At 42.4% G+C, this 19,444-nt stretch overlaps 1 protein-coding gene across 6 annotated transcripts in view; it reads right to left on the reverse strand.

The window, feature by feature from the left end:
- PDZRN3 (PDZ domain containing ring finger 3) overlaps positions 1-19,444 on the reverse strand; it is a 225,558-nt gene that overhangs the window by 4,336 nt on the left and 201,778 nt on the right. For all 6 annotated transcript variants that reach the window (XM_077325198.1, XM_077325199.1, XM_077325197.1 and 3 more), the window contains 4 exons: positions 5,736-5,834; positions 3,690-3,752; positions 2,038-2,142; positions 578-694 (listed from right to left, as the gene is read on the reverse strand). In XM_077325198.1, the coding sequence (XP_077181313.1) occupies positions 578-694; positions 2,038-2,142; positions 3,690-3,752; positions 5,736-5,834 (384 nt within the window). The remainder of the gene's footprint in view (positions 1-577; positions 695-2,037; positions 2,143-3,689; positions 3,753-5,735; positions 5,835-19,444) is intronic.

Genomic DNA, 19,444 nt, shown 5'->3' on the forward strand with positions numbered 1-19,444 from the left:
TCTATGATTCTATGATTCTAAACAATAATTGATTGGAAAGGGTCATACAGACCATCTAGTCCAACCCCCTGCTCAATGCAGGATCAGCCAAGAGCATCCAGGATAAGTATCTGTCCAGTTGCTTCTTGAAGACTGCCAGTGAGGGGGAGCTCACCACCTCTTTAGCCAGCCAATTCTACTACTGACGTACTCTGAATGTAAAAACTTTCCCCCTGATATCTAGCTGGTCCCATTCTACACATAGTTTAAACCAATTACGGCAGATCTTATCCTCTGCTGCTAACAGGAACCTTTCCCTGCCTCCTCTAAGTGAACTCCTCTAAGGAACTATGACTATTCTCTTAAATGTATGGATACAGTGTAGAAAGTCAATATTTTCACAAATATTCTGCCAATACAGGATTTTCTCTCATTCCTAGGGAGCTTACAAGAACTGCAAGAAGGGTTGAATATTAAGAATCAGAGAGGAGCCTGGCTTGGTAGAAATAACCCTTTTGTCCTAACCAGCAATGGTATGGTTTCTCTATTAGAACAGGACATGAAGACATTTTGACAAAAGACACACAGCGTCATCTACCTGCTGAAGCATGCTGGCAGTAAACTGCATTGCCTGGTGGTGCTGTTCCTCCAGCATGTCCATGTGCAAGTCATCCAGAAAATCATTTCTGTCATCGTCCATCCATCCTTCATCCAACTACAAGGGGCAATACAAAGCAGACAGATAAAGGTGCCTCTCCTAAAATGAAATCTGGGGAGCAACTCTCTAGGATAAGGACTCCCTCTTGGCAGATAGTTTTCGAGGGCAGCTGTGTTTGGTCTGCAGTAGAAGAGGTAGATTCAAGCCCAGTAGCACCCGAGAGATCAACAGCATTTTCAGGGTCTGAGCTTTCAATAGTTACAACTTCCACAGATACTCTTGTTGGTCCCTAAGGTGCTAATGCACTTGATTCTAGCTCCTCTTTGCAGAGTAACATGCAAAGAAAGGAAAGAGAGGCAGAACGGGATTCCTGACTTGCAACTGTGTCAGCTGATGGCAGGGCTGTCTTCGATGGGCACTGCATGTGGAAAAGTACAGCCATGAGCACAGAGGCTGCGCTTTTCCCAGGTTGGAACAGGAAACAATTATTGACCGTGTGTTATAAGGATCCTATCTTGGGCTTCGACAATTACCTTCACACACACATGCACCCGTTAGTTTCTGTGCAATAGAATGAAGCATCCAGATGGCATGAGCACAAATGCAGCAGCAACATAATGCGATGCAATAAAGGCAATAATTCTGCATTGTGAAAGAGCAGCGTGATGTATGTGACATGGTGAGTATCACTCCGCTCATCAGTGGCTAAGATTAGAACCCAGCTTGAGTGCTGTGATGTGTTCCGTTTAACAGTGAATGCTGCAGAATATAGCCATGCAACGTTGGGAGAGAATGGAGTAATTATGGTTTCTGGAAGAGGCACTAGGAAGTCCCAGGGCTGCATGATGATCAGCCAGATGGCTCATTCTGAGGCGTTTAGAGAAGAGTATCAGCAGACTCCACAGTGCTATCCTAAACAGAGTTAAGCCCTTCTAAAACCCACTGAAGTCAGTGGATTTAGGAGGGTTTAACTTCGTTTAGGACAGCACTGATGCTACAATATCTGCTTTTTATAGGCCCAATTCAGAGCAAAATGAAAACAAAACCCAAAAATGAAAGAGTTATTTGACCAATGATGAATCTAATATTCTTTTCTCCACATCCATTTTTGACTCTTAAGGTCTTCACGGACAGTTTTTGTTCACCTGCATGGCCTACTTTGTGTGAACGTACTACAGTGGAGCACAGTCATTTTGGACTATGCTTATGCATTATTATTTTATATTTTTAAGTATTGTTTTAATTGTTCATTTTTAAAAATGTTTTCATGTTTGTCTCCCTGGGGACCCAAACTGGTTGGAAACACAGCACAAAAATGTTTAAAATAAACAAATCATGTATCTGACAGGGACTATTGCCCTCTCCATTCTTTCCCAGGGAATGTACTTTTGACACTGTACCTGGAGGATTTCTGGCCTTGCTATGAGCAAAGAGACATTCTTGCTCTCTTCGCTGGTGAGAAGTGCCACAGCTTCCTCTCGATTCTGTATCTCTATGCCATTAATCTGTAAAAAAAAGAAGAAAGTTAATAGTCTAATATATAGAACTTCCTAGAGAAAAATAGCGATAAATCAACGGAGTGTATTTCTGTAAGAATTTGCAAGATTCCAGCTATATAGATCTTTTTGGCACCGAGAATATTAATCTGGGTTTAAACACATTTTCTTTATAAGAACTTTAATCCATCGGCATTATTTTCTCAGTCTCACAGAAATTAGAAAAAGAAGAAGAGTTGGTTCTTATATGCCGCTTTTCCCTACCCGAAGGAGGCTCAAAGCAGCTTACAGTCGCCTTCCCATTCCTCTCCCCACAACAGACACCCTGTGGGGTGGGTGAGGCTGAGAGAGCCCTGATATCACTGCTCGGTCAGGACAGTTTTATCAGTGCTGTGGGGAGCCCAAGGTCACCCAGCTGGTTGCACGTGGAGGAGCGCAGAATCGAACCTGGCATGCCAGATTAGAAGTCCACACTCCAAACCACTACACCAAACTGGCGTCGCGTGTCATAGGTCTAAGTTAAGTTCCCAGTTGGCCTGAGCCAAGTCAGTCCCTTTTCAGTCCAAGCTGCCGAGATCTATAAAATAAATCAGGGCAATCCAAAAGATATATGCTTTCTGCACACGCTTTGTGTTCTGCACATGCTTTGAAGCATGCCAGTATAGCATAAACTCCATGACTTAACCCTGGCATGAAAGCAGCTAAACTCTGGTAAACCCAGAATCCGGGGTTTTGCCCCTGTCACCTGCTTTCAATTGTACTGTTAGTTTATGTCCAATCTGGTTACTTTCTGATATCAGCAGTGTGTGTGTGTCATCAAGCCACTTCTGACTTATGGTGGCCATATGAATTAATGACCTCCAAAAAGCCCTATCCCAAAAAAAAAAAAAAATGGAGGGGGGGGATTGATGCTCAGATGTCACCAGACAAATATTTTAAATCAACAGTTTTGACTAGTGATTCTTACGTTGATGAGCACCCTCAAAGGGGTAAATTGGTTAGGAGCACCAAGAAATTCTACCGTGTTAGGGTGCACTCTGGGACTCAAAAGATCTCCTGGCAAAGTAGATAAGTGTTTGCCACATAGTTTTTTTCACATCAGAAAATAAGCTGATCATTGGGATTCACAATGCTGCTAATCGGCTGACTAAAGTAAGAATTATACATTAAAAGCATTATATTGTACAAAGAATTGCACATCCAAAGCATTGTATGAAAAGCATTACAAGAGACTGCTGATTTTTTTCCTCTTAGATCAGGGGTAGTCAAACTGCGGCCCTCCAGATGTCCATGGACTACAATTCCCAGGAGCCCCTGCCAGCGAACGCATGTAAGTAAATTATACTGCACGGGGCTTAAAGAACTAGCAGCTGGTTTTGTGAAAGGATGTCCAGAAAATCTACGTTGGAGCACATGCTTTGGGTAACTTTTTTACATATGATTTTCTTATAAACTGGCTTTTCAAGAGAGAAGACGAAGCCAGGCAAGTGGTGAACTGGCATCAACAGTGGCAGCATTTCTCATATGTCTAATGCTTGCATTATTTGCAAACTTACTTGAATTATACGATCGCCTTCTCGGATGCGACCGTCTTTTGCAGCAATACTATTGGGATCAATCTGAAAAAGAAAAGCACAGGAAGTTGACTGCTTCCCATTCATTCAGTGCTTCCTAACTGCGATGCTAGTGAAGCGATGGAAGGAGAGGAGAGTTTTAAATTTTACAATATTTCTGGTACTTACTGTTAATAATATGTACACAATTAACTGCTTAGAGCAGAGGTAGTCAAATTGCAGCCCTCCAGATGTCCATGGTCTACAATTCCCAGGAGCCGCTGGCAGGGGCTCCTGGGAACTGTAGTCCATGGACATCTGGAGGGCCGCAGTTTGACTACCCGTGGCTTAGAGCTTCCAAGACAGAAGATGTCATGCCAAAATAATCAGAAGCATGGGAGAGACACATGGGCCTCGTAGGCTCGACTACAGGTTGCAAGTTGGCCAAGCTGATTGGTGATATAACTGACTAACATTAATGAAAGAAGCAATTGAATAAGAAGTTCACTGGGAAGTTCATCATAGAGCGGTGGACTGATTCATACTAACATGCTTTATCACTCACTGAGTGCAGAATGAAGTATTGATTTGTTTGAATGAATGAGCCATTGGTCATTACAGAGATAACTACTTCATCACTTGTTAGCTTGGATCCATTGGAGAATTTCCACAATTGTGCTGTGGGGAAAAGTGTCAATGTGCAGATTCCCTCCTCTTGTAACTGAACTCTGACTCCATGCTTTCACCATTCCTACCCCCAGGAAGCAACACTGTGCAAGCATTTTGGACCAAAGCAGGAGAAGTGTGTTTCTGCAGATGGAAATCTTTTCTGTCCACAGAAATCTTAGAATCTAGTGGATCCAAGCCAAAGTCTGTGTGACACAATACTGTTGAAACTGGACATCTTGTACATTCAATCTAGGGTCATCAGATGAAAAGATGATGCACACAGATTGTGAACAAACCCTAAACTAGGAGGAAATCTGCTACATTGGCTGTTTTGCTTGTGTGGGTAAATGCAGCAAAAATCTCCCAAATGTAATTACAACACAAGCTTACAATAAAGTGCCTGCTTCACTATGCTAAGACATTAGCATAACTTGATGGAAGGGTGAGTACTCACACTAAGCATGTTAGTCCAACTGCAATATTTAACTGGAACGTTTTAAAAGACTGTATGTCAACATGTCTGTATGAATATAAATTAGGTGCTGACTTTGTGAAAGAGAAGGAGAGGTAACATTTGTGCTAAATGACAGTGAAATGTTTCGTACTATGTTTTAAGAAATGTTTAAAAACAAATGAAGATTCTCACATTACTGTTCTAAACCAGATGTTATTTGTTATTGGTCTGATTTTGAGTGATGCAGGGACAGGGGTTTCATACAGCAATTTCCCTTTAATTAATGAGCTGTCTCTGAAGTGATATGATCACTTCAAACAGTGCCACTTCCCCTACGCCCCCTTTTTGCCATGCAATCTGCCTTGGAGTTTTTTTAATGTTCGAAATCGAGCATTTTAACACTAAACCAATATAGCACTTCAGTGCTATAATGGCAGTATTGAGATACTATAGCACTTCAGTGCTGTAGTGGCACCATTGAGATACTATAGCTATAGTGCTCAACAGAAGATGGCATGGTGAAAAAGAGCAGGTGGGAAAAGGCATTGTAGGAAGTGCTGTGGACATTTTAAGCAGCACACCACAGTGATTCAGAAACACAATAAAGGGGACAGAAAAAGGAAAACACGTTCCCTCAAAAAGCAGCTCAACCATGTTTTCCTAACTTGATGCAAGTAGGCTTGTACGAACAGGTAAACAAATTCCACCAGCAGACAGTTACTAAAACAGATCTGTCTGAAATGACGGGAAAAAAATCCCTTAGCAACCAGTTACTAAAATGGAACATAAAGGCAGTTTGAAAACGGCAAAATGTTGAAAATTAAACTTGCTAGTAGGAAATGACATGAAATATAATTAGCTGGAAGAAATAGTTTCTCCCCTACTTGAAAAGGGCAGATATTCCGAATGAAGCTGCTGCCTCTCACCTCACTTATATAAATGCCAATATCATCTTCATCGTCAGTTCGGTAGCACACGGTAAGCCCAAACTTATCTTGGCTGTTCACTCGATGCAAATCCACTTCCTAGGCAACAGAAAAAACATTGAGTGAGATGCTGGTGAAGGCCTATTTTTTTAAAAAAAGAAAGACAAATATTTTTTCTTTAACTGATCTATTTCCTTTTCTATTGCAAATGATTGGATGAAGTTAATTTACTGAGCAAGAAGTGATTATGGACATGCAATCAATATCAAGGGCAACTGTGACTTTTCTGTCGATATGAAGTCATTCTGAAAACAGACCCTTTTATCGATTGGGAGGAAGAAAAATGGTCCATCTCTTACGAAAGGCAAGACTCGAAAAATGAAAGAGTTGACAAACTTTTATTTCAGCGTTACTGCCGAAGTCATGCATCCTCCTTTGATCCAATACCATACGTCTTTACCGGGGCTTTAGGGCTAACGTGGAAAGCAACTACAGCTTGCTATTAGCATTCCAGAGACTAGTCTGGAATAGACTCTATTCCAAAGACTTTGGCTCCAAACCATCGAAAGTTAGTCAAAACTAAATCACACTGAAAGCAAAGGGGCTTAAATGACATTCATCTAAATCGTTTGTTTGTATGACCCGCCTCGAGCCTCCGGGAGGAGGTGGGATATAAATTAAAGGATGTTGATGATGATGATGATAATAATAATAATAAAGTAATGACTAGTATTAGTTGATCAGTTTTTTGATGGATTGTACTTATGGTTCTGATATCTGCAGGAGTAGCAGGTGGGAATAGTCTGTTAATGGCAGTGGAACACCCAACTTTGATTACCAAAGGGATATACTGTGCATACCTACTTCTGGATTAACTGTACTGGTTTCAGTGTTAAGTATACCAATAAGAAAGAAAATAAAGATATTTAGCACTGAGATAATATCTTTACATAAACCAAAGTATATAATAGGTCTCAGTAACAGTGCCTGTTCCCTGTTACTTCATCACAAAGCGCTTTCTGAATATATCATGAAGGAAAGTCCAGATTTCATCAACACAAGCAAAATGGCAGCTTACTTAGGTTTACATCACACACTGACCACACACCAATCTATTAACGATGCGCAGAGAAGGGAGAATAATTGCCACACTTCCTCCTGATAATTAAGGACACATGCCTGGTCTCTTAAACAGTAACAACCGCACGGGTTACATTTAGTGCAATGGAGAAATTTCACCTGTGGAGAATGATCACTGTGCTGACTCTCAGAGGATAGTACAGCTGAGTCAACATTTTGCCGTTCTCCCACCCCCCGTGTATCCCTGCTCTTGGACACAGTAAACATTTTTGCAGGGAAGGAGATCCAAATGCTGCCATGCTGATAACTCCCCCCCCCCCCCCGAAATATGGACCATGGCAGGAAAAGGGTGTTCTCTCATCCAGCTGTATGGTAGTGGACTACAGGCCACATAACCTGACTCTGCTGGGTCACATACGGCCATGTTTTGCATCCATGCATGCAAGGTAGGTAATGGCCCTAGGGGTCGTGTGGGGTTGAACCAGCATTAGTACCATGGTATGGACTGGAACAGCAGTAAGCTTGACAGAGGGTCTGTATCCCTGCCCCGTAGTGATCATTTCCCACTACTGGGGTTGCCTTGTATCCACTTTTGGCTGCCAGAGTACTGGACTGAATCATGCGCCTGATGGCAACACTGGCTTAGAAATCCATATAGAAACTTAGCTCTCCAGGTCAGCTACCAAGAACTAGCCAGGGTCTGCAAGCTGTACCCATGAAAAGAATAATTCATCTTCCCAATTTCCCCCCTGAAAATGTGAATGGATATTTTTGTTCAGTTTACCTTATGGCATTGTGTGTTCTATAAGATCAAACATATTAGCTGTCATTCATGAAAAAAAAGTGGGTACCCTTCCCCCACCCCCCAGAGGTTAATGAAGTAAGGGAGAGAGGGAAGGGAAGACTGAGTATCAATTATATTTTAAAATAACATTCTTGCTTTGAAATTGGGTGCAGAAATGGGCAGGGTCAATAAAGTTTCTTGCCCTGGGACCCTCATTTCCTAGCTGTTCCACTGATTCGTCCCTTTATAGAACTGCTGAGAAAGATTTGGTATGAACGATTCCAAACACTATTGTTTTCTTGCCCCATTCAAGATTCTTTTTCAGGAGGAAAGCATAACTGGCGTAGCTTTACCTCCTTGCAGAGCTCTGAGATTAAGGGGGAAGGAGGGAATGAAAACCATTACTTAGATCTGACAAGGAGAGAAGTTATGAAGCCCACAGGGAACTATATGGTCTCATTACTGTGTGACATTTTTATTTTGAACAAGGGAAATGGTGTACCTAATCGTAGGTTTTCCCACTTGCTAGAGTAAAAAAACAATATGCATTTTGGCATGCCTTTTGGAAATATTTGCACTCTGCCCTCCCCTCCCCCCAGCCATGTGTAAAGTATTCTGTGTCACTTATAGATGAATACAGTTGGAATTAATTCATAAATGGAAAGTCTTTCCGTGGTTGGAAGAATCACCAGGGAAGATTAGCACTACCTGCTGTCCAACACGGGAATTGTTGAGAAGACAAATACTTTGTGCAGCTTCTGAAATATGCTGCTTGAAGAAGGGTAGTGAGCAAGCCGCTTGAGCTATAACAGGGAATGCTGAGTGATCTTTTAAAGATACTGACGAAACTATGACTGTTTCCACGGCCATGGAAAATGTCACGATGGCCTCCCTAATGTTCTGTGGAATAACAAACCTTTCACACGAAAATCAGGCTCTTAAGGAACAGATCCAAATGTTTTCCTTGCTTGCTGTGCAGTTTGAGAATCCTTGGAAAATGCAATTTCTCCCCCTCCCTTGGGTGGGAATTTGTGGATTTCCAATGAGGAAGCTCTGGATTCGAGGCTACTTTCTCCTCTATTCCCACCTCAAGTGATGACGTATCAACTCCGACCAATAATCTGCCTCTCCTCCCACCATGCCCCCCCTACATATATATATTTTTTTAAATTGATCATGATCATGTTACAGTGCGAATTTGCAATAACAACAGCATCCGCTTTCTGGGGACGCTCCAGAAAGCCCCCCCCCCCCGGTTTCCCCTCCGGCATCTAAATGCACTTTATAATTTAATAATGGGCCACTTCATAAATTTTATGCAGAAAAACAGTTTTGTAATGGTAGCCTAGATGCTTTGTTTTCATGCATGCATGATGACTGAATACACATCAGCACAAGAATACCCCCCCCCCTGCCTGGGTCATTCAAGTGCCATGGGAACTGTGGGATAGGGGGTGTGATTTAATTTTTTAAAATTAAAAATGGATTGCATTATGGTGCAGGTGTGTTATTTCTCATGCTCAGATCAAGAAAAGGGGAGGCATGATGGGAGGTGGGACTGCCCACTCTCCTGAGAAAATGCAAAACAAATGCCATGATTGTAGTCCTGACCAGTAAGGGGAGAAAACCACAGAGACAGAACTCCAGGCACAAATTCAGAATCTACCTTTAGAATCCAATGCGGTGAGAACGTGCTGAGAAATCAGAACTGTGGAATTTTCTACAGCCTGGGACTATTACATCTCATTTAAATAACTTGCATATTCATTTTTTACTGTCAAAATTCAATACAGTATACTGAAATTCTACACCCAATGCTAGCCACATTTATTCAACCTCAGTTCTGTAACGATCTTGTACCTGTGACTTCCTTGATTTTCGTGATGTGCCAATTTGAATAATTAAATCTATATCCAGAATTTTCAGGAATACTAATGCTTATTGAGCAGGCTTCAGTAAGATGTTGAGCTGTGTTCCCTCTAAGCTGTATGCATAAGCGGCTCTTCATTAACACAAGAAGCCCCACTCAGCAGAAGTTTGGAGCCCTGCAGGGTCTTGCACTGCCTGTTGCCCATATTCTGCTCAGTGGAGGAGAAAAATTAGAAGGAACATTGATGCTGAGTCAACCTGCTTAGGATTGCTCTACATCTCATTCCAACTTTCTAGGATTGATATAATTCAGGCACTTGTGAAGGGACACTAGGAACAAGAAAGTTGACTAAATACATTTCATGTTCACACAGGCTATAGACATGTGGGGTATTCTTAATGTATCTGATCTGATCACTCCATGGTCGAAGCAAGCTCTCTTTTTCTGTTTAAACCAGTGGTTCCCAAACTTTTTCAGGCTGCTTCCCTCTGGGCTCTCTGGCCACATCCCTACGAATGCACATTTATTTCCTGGTGTTAGGACTACTGCAAATTCTAAACACACTATATTGCCTACACTTCTTTTTTGGTTATTGTGCAGTAGCCATATTTTAGTCTTGGAAAAAATATAAAAGTTCTTTGTAAAAGTCAGCTGTAAAGGTAATTTTGGGTCCTCACCGGGGAGAAAGTCAGACAGGGAAAGAAAGAGAGAAGCACGCAATGGAAAATCCCATGACCAGGAGCAATCGGAAAGAGGCTTTTCCAGCCTTCCAAAGATGGAGACTTTTGGGGAAGGTTTGGCAACCCTGGGTTAAGAAATTCCTGGAGATCTGGGGTGGAGGCTGGGAAGGAGGCAGAGACAGGTAATGGCAAACCACCTTGGAATATCTCTTGCTAGGAAAATGCAGCCACAAAAGGAAGAGTCAGACTGCTGCCCATCTACTGCCCCCCAATTCCTCAGGGCCTCCTGGATTTTTCCATTTTCCTCGGAGGGGCCGGGTTACTGCACACTTTGGGAACCCCTAAAATTTCCTGTCCTATCATGCTGATGGGCTGAAATGAAAACTTTCAAAAATACCTCCAGAGTCCATATGCATTAATGTTCCCACCATCTCATTCTAACTTTTTAGGATTGCAGTTATAAGTCATACATTTATTGACAGGATCTAACAGTTAATAAGAGCCTCTTGTGGCGCAGGGTGGTAAGGCAGCAGACATGCAGTCTGAAAGCTCGGCCCATGAGGCTGGGAGTTCAATCCCCGCAGCCGGCTCAAGGTTGACTCAGCCTTCCATCCTTCCGAGGTCAGTAAAATAAGTACCTAGCTTGCTGGGGGGTAAACGGTAATGACTGGGGAAGGCACTGGCAAACCACCCTGTATTGAGTCTTCCATGAAAATGCTAGAGGGCGTCACCCAAGGATCAGACATGACCCGGTGCTTGTACAGGGCCTTTAACAGTTACTAACTGAAGTTCATATTGCATAATATTGGCAGGCCATTTCACATGTGAAATGATATGTTCCTTTAGTGTGTAAGAGGAGTCCAGTTTACATCTTTTCATTTGTTTGTTTTTGCTTTGCATAAATGTATCTAAACCTGCAACTGAATATATGCAAGGTTCTGGAGTCAGGATGAGCCACGATATGGCCATGTTTTCAGATGACACCAAACCAGTAAAGACAGTTAAAGCCCAAGCAGACTTCAAAGGCTCCATAAGAATCGCTTCAAGCTGGGTTCCTGAACAACAAAATGGCAAACGAGGCTGAATTCTACAGTCCTTCTACAGTGATGCACAGTGGCTCAAAAATATCTCATATATACTGATGGTGTATAAACCAGTAATGACTAACCAGGAACGAGGTCTTGGGTAGTGATGGATAGTTCAATGAAAACATCGACTTAGTGTGCACTGGCTGTGAAAAGACAAATTCCAAGGTAGGGATTATTAGAAAGGAATGAAGAATAAAACTGCCAGCATCATAATGCCTTTATATAAATTTAAAGTCCAGCAGCATTTAGAATGCTTGCTGCCTTCAGATGATATGAACACACACTTTAGGCCAGTGGTCCCCAACCCGCGGGCCACGGCTCCTTCTTCCCTCCCCTCCCCGAAGCAACAAGCTCGCCAGGCCGTGAGCAAATCGGCTGCCAAAGCGGCCGATTAGCTCGCAGCCCGGCAAGCTTCTTATTTCGGGAGGAGAGGGAAGAGAAGCTTGCCGAGCCGCAACCTAATTGGCTGCTTTAGCGGCTGATTTGCTGGTGGCCCGGAGAGGCCGGGAGGGAGAGCCGCGGCCGCTGGCATGGCGGCGGCACAAACGCGCGTGCGCGGACTGCCACGCACGCGCATTTGCGCCCCTGCCGGGCGCAAACGCACATACGTGGCAGTCCACGCATGTGCGTTTGTGCTGGGGCTGCCGCACGTGCGCGGGCCCCCTGGCCGCCCTCTCCCCCCACTACGCCGCAACGGTCCGCAGCGGGCAAAAGCTTGCGGACCGCTGCTTTAGGCATGTACATGTCTCTATTCTTCCTTTTAGATGGGGAGCACCACTAAAGGATTCCTGGTTTCAGAAGTCTACAACCAAGCCCCATTGTTGTAGCGATGCGGGCCCTTGGGGAAGCGCTTTCCTCCTCACAAACTATGATGCTAAACTAAGCTGCCCATCCATCCTGACGTCCGCGGGACACTCATGTATTTGATGACATCATCCTGCATCCCGCCCGGGTCCTTATATGTCCCGCTTCCTCGCGGCTGCCTGCCTATTGCTGCAGCCATGGCCCAGCCTCTGCCTACCTCTGCCAGCTTCTGCCTCCACCTGCCTCTGCCGGAGCCCCCTCCCTGTCTCCCTCCCTCCCTGCCCCCCGGCCAGCAGGAAGAGGCCCACCCTTGGCCCCCAGCTAACCTGTGCTGACCGCGCAGGTGGGAAACCGACAGGCTCGTGGGAGACGTGCTCAGGAGATGACGGTGAGTCCAGTCGGAGGGAGGGAGGGAGGGAGGGAGGAGGGGGGCCCCACCGTTGCCGCGGCCCGCCTTACCTCCCTTCAACTCTGCTCACCTTATGCTAAACTGGAAATAAAGCAAAGGTTTCCCAAGGCAGTAAACTCACAATCACATTCCACACACAAGGCAAGACAAGGGGGGGAACAGCGAAGGAGCATGTGGGCGTGGTAACAGATTTCTGCTTTGTGTTTCTAATATCTGACTGCAATCACTGAGTCAGTGGGAGTCATAAAATTGGATAAGGTATAAACAAGGCAACTGAAAGGATCATACGATTGAAGTAAAGGCTGAATGGTTTTTACTTGAGAAAAAAGGCTACTGTAGAGGGGACATGTTTAACTGAGGTTCATAAAATTATCTAGGGTAGAGATGAAGGGGATTGAGCAAACTTGTTTCCCCCCCATAGTACAAGCTCTTGACATCTATCATGAGAATGGATTCAGGAACTGCATCTTCATGCAACATATAATTTATGCAATTATCTGTCCCACCATGTAATACTGGGCACTAATTGAGGTAGCGTTAAAAGGGAATTAGACAAAATCATGGACTATAATGGCTATTAAGAACTATTAACCATAATGGAAAAAGGGAAACACCATTCTTTGGAGATTGGTTACAAACAGACAACAATGGGAAAATTGCCTTCTTGTATAGTTTATGGGCTTCTCAGAAGCAGGGAAGTAGGATGGCTGGATAAGATGAACCTTGGATCTGATCCAGTAGGATTGTTCTGAGAGTTCCATGATGGAATCAGTAGAATTGTTTCACAGCATATACTTCGGCTAGCACCATTCAGCTTGGTTCTTCTAAACATGTTGCCAGCAAAGTGATTAAGAAGCCGGTAATATTAACCCTACCAGATCTTCTACTATCCAGGGGTTGTCATTTGTTTTCTTGCTTTTTTTCCACAGTAATTTTTGGCCATAATTAGCCAGCCTTAATTTATATTTCTGACCTCGCATATCACTCACAAGAATAAGGGGTGGCAGGAAGGGGCACCTTGGAAGTTCATTCCCTATTAAGATCTTTAATGACTGTAATGGTCCATTTCCCAAACTCCTTGATCTGTTGCTAGTTTACATCCTTTATCACCCCATGTTTTAGGCAGTGCTCTGATTGCCTAATGCCATTCTGGGCCCACTCATTACTTAGCCTGCATTACAGACCCCTCAGTTCTGCTTTAAATAATACTTCCGTTCCCCTAAGAATCTGAGAAAGCTGACAGTTCAAAAAGAAGAAGGACCCAGTGCTGCAATAATGGACATGAAACACGTTTATGAATTCCAATATCATTATGATATGAGGAGGGAAAATGCAGTCGGGTTCAGACTGAAAGGAGATTACTGGCTTTTCTCTCCTGGTATTAATGCATTAAGAGTCCTAATAACGTAATAGTCTACCCTCTGAGCATCTCTCAATTTCAACCTGCGGTGCCATTCACCGGGGGAAGACAATAAAACTCGCCGATATGAATAATTTATTGGCATGTCTACATGACAGCTGCCACGATAAGCAATCTCTTGTTATTTACTTGTCAACATGTGTAATTTGTTTTTTTTAAAAAAAACAGAGCAGTAAATGTCAGTGACATTTCAGATGGCATTTAAATGATTTTCAATCAATAGATGCGATTGTGAATGGCTGTGTTCTCTCATCATGCTCTCCTTTTGTTACAGAAAGGTTGAATGCATCAGAGCAATGGCTGAAGTTTTCCATATTTCTAAGGCTTTGCCTTTTCTTCTCTCCTGAAAGAAAGAGGGCTTTGGCTGATCAATAACGCAGATTACACAATGACGGCCGAATATAGTCCCTGGAGTCAATTCTTCAGGCCAAAGGAAATGAAGTCGGTAGACTCGATGCCTTTAATTGGGGCAAAGGAAGGCAACTGCCTTGGAAAGATTTCCATAAACAGCTTTTGCAGTTTACCATACTGAAATTTGGAAACATTTTCATTAAGGAGGGTAGGAGAAATATTATAATTAATTTGCTCTGTATAAATGGGGTGTATTATAATTATGGTGTGGAGTACACCAGCAAGTTGAAAATTTAGGTGTCATTGTTAACTCATAGTTTATTAAGTGGCATACTATTTTTTAAGTACTCCACTTTATACTTCTTGGCAGTGAGTTTGATAGAACCCAGTGGGAGTTAACATAACTAATTGTATAGGATTGGAGTGCAAAGCATAAAACTGACAGCAGTTGTTGACTTGTGGTATGTTATAAATGTAGGTTTTCAACTCAATTTTAATTAGTTTATTATTTTAAACTTTTTTCATACGGCGGAAAACTGAATGTTCCTTGTTTCTTGAAGACTGGCTGTAAATATTTGGTTTAAGCCATTCATTCCGCGTTATTTTTCAAAATGTGATTTTTCCCCCATGTGCTATCCTATCCATTTAAAAGCTGGTCTTTAAAAATGAACATGCAGACATCCAGGAACATCTTCCTCGCCTTCTGGACACTGAATCAGTGATAGGAGAGTGTAGGGAACTTGTATTTTACTTTTCCCCTCCAAACTAAAAAAATACCTATGTACCAAGAATTTAGCAGCTTATTGTCTCGGGACTAAATACACAGTAAACGTAATCAAATACTAATTCAGCAAACTGCAGTCAGATCGGATTCTAAATCCTGTGTTTACCAGGAAAACCCCAATAATTAAAAGCAGCATCAAGGGAAACAATGAAGTACTACCAGAATATGTTCAAAAATAAATATTTATATTCAGTCAAACCTACCTGCTTTCATCATTAAACAACTACATTTACCTCCAGTACTTTTATTATTTAATCACTTAAAACCAAAGCTGTTTACTAAAGTCCCATCTTCTAAGCCTTTGCTCTGACATGCTGGTATTTAGAACTTAAGGCCTATGGCTCCTGCATCCGTACTATGTGGTGTTAGTCTGGTAGTACTAGAACACTGAACTATTGTAGGTACTTAGGTCAGGAGTTCAGAAATAGCAACAGCCACTATTATGAAAGTAATAACAAAATAGAATTGTTGTATGGGGCAAAGACTGTGATTAAGTACTTGTATGTCATTTTGACCTGGATGGCCCAGGCTGGCCTGATCTCATCAGATTTCGGAAGCTAAGCAGAGTTGGCCTCGGTTAGTATTTGGATGGGAGACCAATAAAGCACTCCAGGGTCACTGTGCAGAATCAAGCAATGGCAAGCCACCTCTCAATGACTCTTGTCTAGAAAACTCTATGCTGCCATAAATCAGCACAAGACTGAATGATTTATTATTCACATATCTCAGACATTTCTGGCTACCACCAATCCAGATACCTTGGGAAGCCCAAAGCATGATAGCAACATTTCACTAGTGGGATACAACTTCTCCCCTAGCCAAACATGCGGCACTGTTGTAGCAATGGTAGCACAAGCCATTCAACATGCCACTGTAGCTGCACATAGTCTATTTATTTATTAGAACTGTGTCCAGCTCACTCTCCAAGGACGTCAGGGTGGCAAACATAGACCTCTTCCCTCAATTTATCTTCCTTAACAAGCTTGTCAGTTGAGTGAGTCATAAGACTGACTCAAAACCAGCTAGTGGGCTTTATGGTAAAGGGGGGAATTTGAGCCTGGATAACCCGTCACAATCTAGCACACTAACTGCTACCTCACAAAGACTTTCTCCATATACTTAAAGGATTGGTGACTGGGAAATGCAGTCAGAGGACTTTGAAAGATACAGGAAACATTGTTTTGAGATGTCATTGTCAAGTAACATTTTGGCAGGAAAGAGGCACTGGTAGGACTAATCAGATGCCAGGCTTTCAACCTATTCCAATTGATGGAGAGCATCATTGTGAACATAAGTTGTGTATGGGCTGCACAGGTCTTCTTCAGATGAAAGGAATGGGGAAGTTGTGAGTATTGATGTGCAGGAAGAGGACAGTAATGCTGTACAGCAGGGGTAGTCAACCTGTGGTCCTCCAGATGTTCATGGAGTACAATTCCCATGAGCTCCTGCCAGCAAACACTGGCAGGGGCTCATGGGAATGTAGTCCAATGACATCTGGAGGACCACAGGTTGACTACCTCTGCTGTACAGGACAAAACAGCTCAGCTTCCATTTTAAACATTTTATTACATTGTTTTTCATATTCGGGAATGTTAACCAAAAGCCTGAGCTTTTAAATCTACTTCCCACCCAGGATGCATCTCTTCTGCACCTCCTGTCTAGGATATATTGTCTGGAGATAAATCACTTTCAAAAGTATACACACATCTGAAAAAACAGTGCGCAGACAAATGGTATTTGTTAAAAAAAATAGTCCCTCCAGAATAACCTCATAGCAGGTGTTTACTACCTGAATTTTTATGAGTAATTAGATATAGACCCACCCTTGGGTACAATCCCCCCAGCCCTAGTTAGAACAGAAATAACTGGGATTTGATGCTACCCTAGATATGATAATTTTGTGTACTTAGAAAAGAGAACAGCTGCTTCCTAGTTGCCTGTGCCTCAATAAAGTTTTAATATAATCATAAAGCTTCAAAGGACTTTATAGACAATAACTCCATAAATTTAACACCATCAAAGCAAAGAAATTTTTTTAATGTTCAGGCTACCATTTAGAATGGGGATATTTAACAAACAAAATAAAAACCCACAGGCGCCATGAAATTTGTTACTGGTGCACAGATTCTTGGGCTCCTGCGTCTGTAATGTCACCTTTTGAGATCTGTATGGTTCAGGAGTATAGTTTTCATGTCAGGCTCCTGAGGCATCAGGATGTAATGAATTTGGAAGTAATTTCTCCTGTGGAACTATAAGTGATTGTGCACTGGTACCAATGCAAGAAATCGCCAACCTCCAGATGGGGCCTGCAGAAAACATCAGCTTTCAAGGTCTGGTTTTATGGTATCATATTCTCCCGCATTCTTCCCCTGCCTAAAGTCTGATCCCCCCTAAGCATTGCCCCAAATCTCCAAATGTTTCCCAAACTGAGGCGCTTTTTGCTGCTGAATCCTGCCCAGCATGAATCTCTGGTACAGATGTGTCGTTTTCAGATTTCAACATCTTAGCTCTGCCCATCTTAAGAGCTCCGCCTTATGAACTTAATTTAATATTCATGCTCTAGGTTACCTTCCCCAGTTTCTCAAAATTTCTATCCCAGTCGATTTCATTGGTGTAGATTTAAACCAGTATAGTGTAGTCAGGGAGGGAGGGAGAGAGGGAAGGGATCAAAGAACTCAGGAGCAGGTATGTGTTCCACATACCTGTGAGAGTCTGGATGTCACTACTTTTATTTCTTTGTTGTTCCCTGGCTGACAATATGTATACTCAAAGGCTGCAGTTGCTTCTAATTCCTGACTCCTTGAATCTTTTTTAGGGAAGGTGACTCATAGTATAGTAACTAATACAAATGTGACCTTCTTTCCATGGAAAACAAGGATTTGAGGGGTTTTTTTCATCTTTGCAGCCAAGTAAATGAGTTTCTATTGAAAACTAATTACCACCATATACTACCACCTCTGCTTTTCCCCTGCAAGACCCTTGAGGAGGTTGTTATAAATTGGCTGTAAATTGATGACATCTATGAGCATCTATACATCCCTGTATATTAAGTCATACAAGACACTGCACAAAGGTATGTTGCTATATTGTAGCTGATGAACTCAATATGGCCAAAGAGGGAGAAAGAAGGTGAGGAACATGGTAATATGTACCTACTGTTGACAGCTTGAAAGTAAGCACAAGTGGAGGATAAATAATGAAGTTAAGAATGGACTGGACCCTAATTGTCTGAATAGTCAGGGATAGCCTAAGAAGGATACAGATTATACTAATGCATCATGAATAAGCTTTAGCATAACTTTTTGAGATGTAGATTATCCTTTTCTCAGGTAGAGCTTTGATAAAAAAAAAGAAAGTGTGTGTAGGTAGAAGATACGTCTCCAAATTAAAAATGAATGCAAGACAATTGCATAAAATTATTGTGGCCCTGTGCCAACTGGTGAGAGATAAGCAAAGCTAAACAACCTGGTTGCTCAAAATCCATATGCTATTTACGACAAGACAAGAATGAAGTAGTGTGCAGAGATATTATTGTGCCTGAAGCTACTCATAACAGTAAGTTTTCAGAACAGAAGATAATAGCAAATTAACCTCTGTCTAGCCAAAAGGAAACTTGTGCTCAACAGATTATCGAATTGTGTTGTAGACAATCTCCCGTTAGGGCCAGTTTGCTCCTTTATTAAACCTGAACCAGCCTTATTGAAAGAGGTGTTACTATAGAATTGATCTGTGGAGTGAGTGGAGGCTGCAAGGGTACTGAATGGGAATACTGATCTACATCTTCAAAAAGACTTTTGACACAGTGAGACCAGCAGTGCCCATGTCCGCAGCACATACTCTTCTGTTGCACCATTATTTTCTGCAGCAAACATGTCAAGTAAGGATGGTACCAATTTGTGTGCATATGTTTAGAGATGCAGATACAATTACATGTCATCCGCATATTATGTGTTAGATGCATGAGATACCATGAGTCACTTACATAGAGCAAACATAAGTTACCATACAAAGGGTGGTGTTCTTCTGAGCTGCACTAAGCTGGTCCATCAGTGCTGGCTGCCACTGGTTCAAGGACAGCCTGAAAAAATTTGACATTCTGGAGGAATTGTATTCACTGTTCCTTTAAGAATGATTTTAAATGAAGACCTAGGTTCTTATGGCTGCCTGATGATCCTACCTCTTGGACAAGGAAACGGGGGTGGGGTGGGGAGGGGATAAACAGGGATCTTGTAGCTTTCAAATACTAAATTCTAGCAGAATCTTTCCTAGACAGCAGCCTACTTGGTTAGATGCATGAGATGGTGGCTTTATTTGTCCATAGTGTCATACAGACCTCCTAGTTTTCATCACAGTGCTTCTAAACCTATTTGTAGGTAGTGTTATTTTAATTAAAGGTAAAGGTATCCCCTGTGCAAGCACTGAGTCATGTCTGACCCTTG

The sequence above is a fragment of the Paroedura picta genome, chromosome 3, assembly GCF_049243985.1.
Source record: "Paroedura picta isolate Pp20150507F chromosome 3, Ppicta_v3.0, whole genome shotgun sequence".
Classification (NCBI taxonomy): Eukaryota; Metazoa; Chordata; class Lepidosauria; order Squamata; family Gekkonidae; genus Paroedura; species Paroedura picta.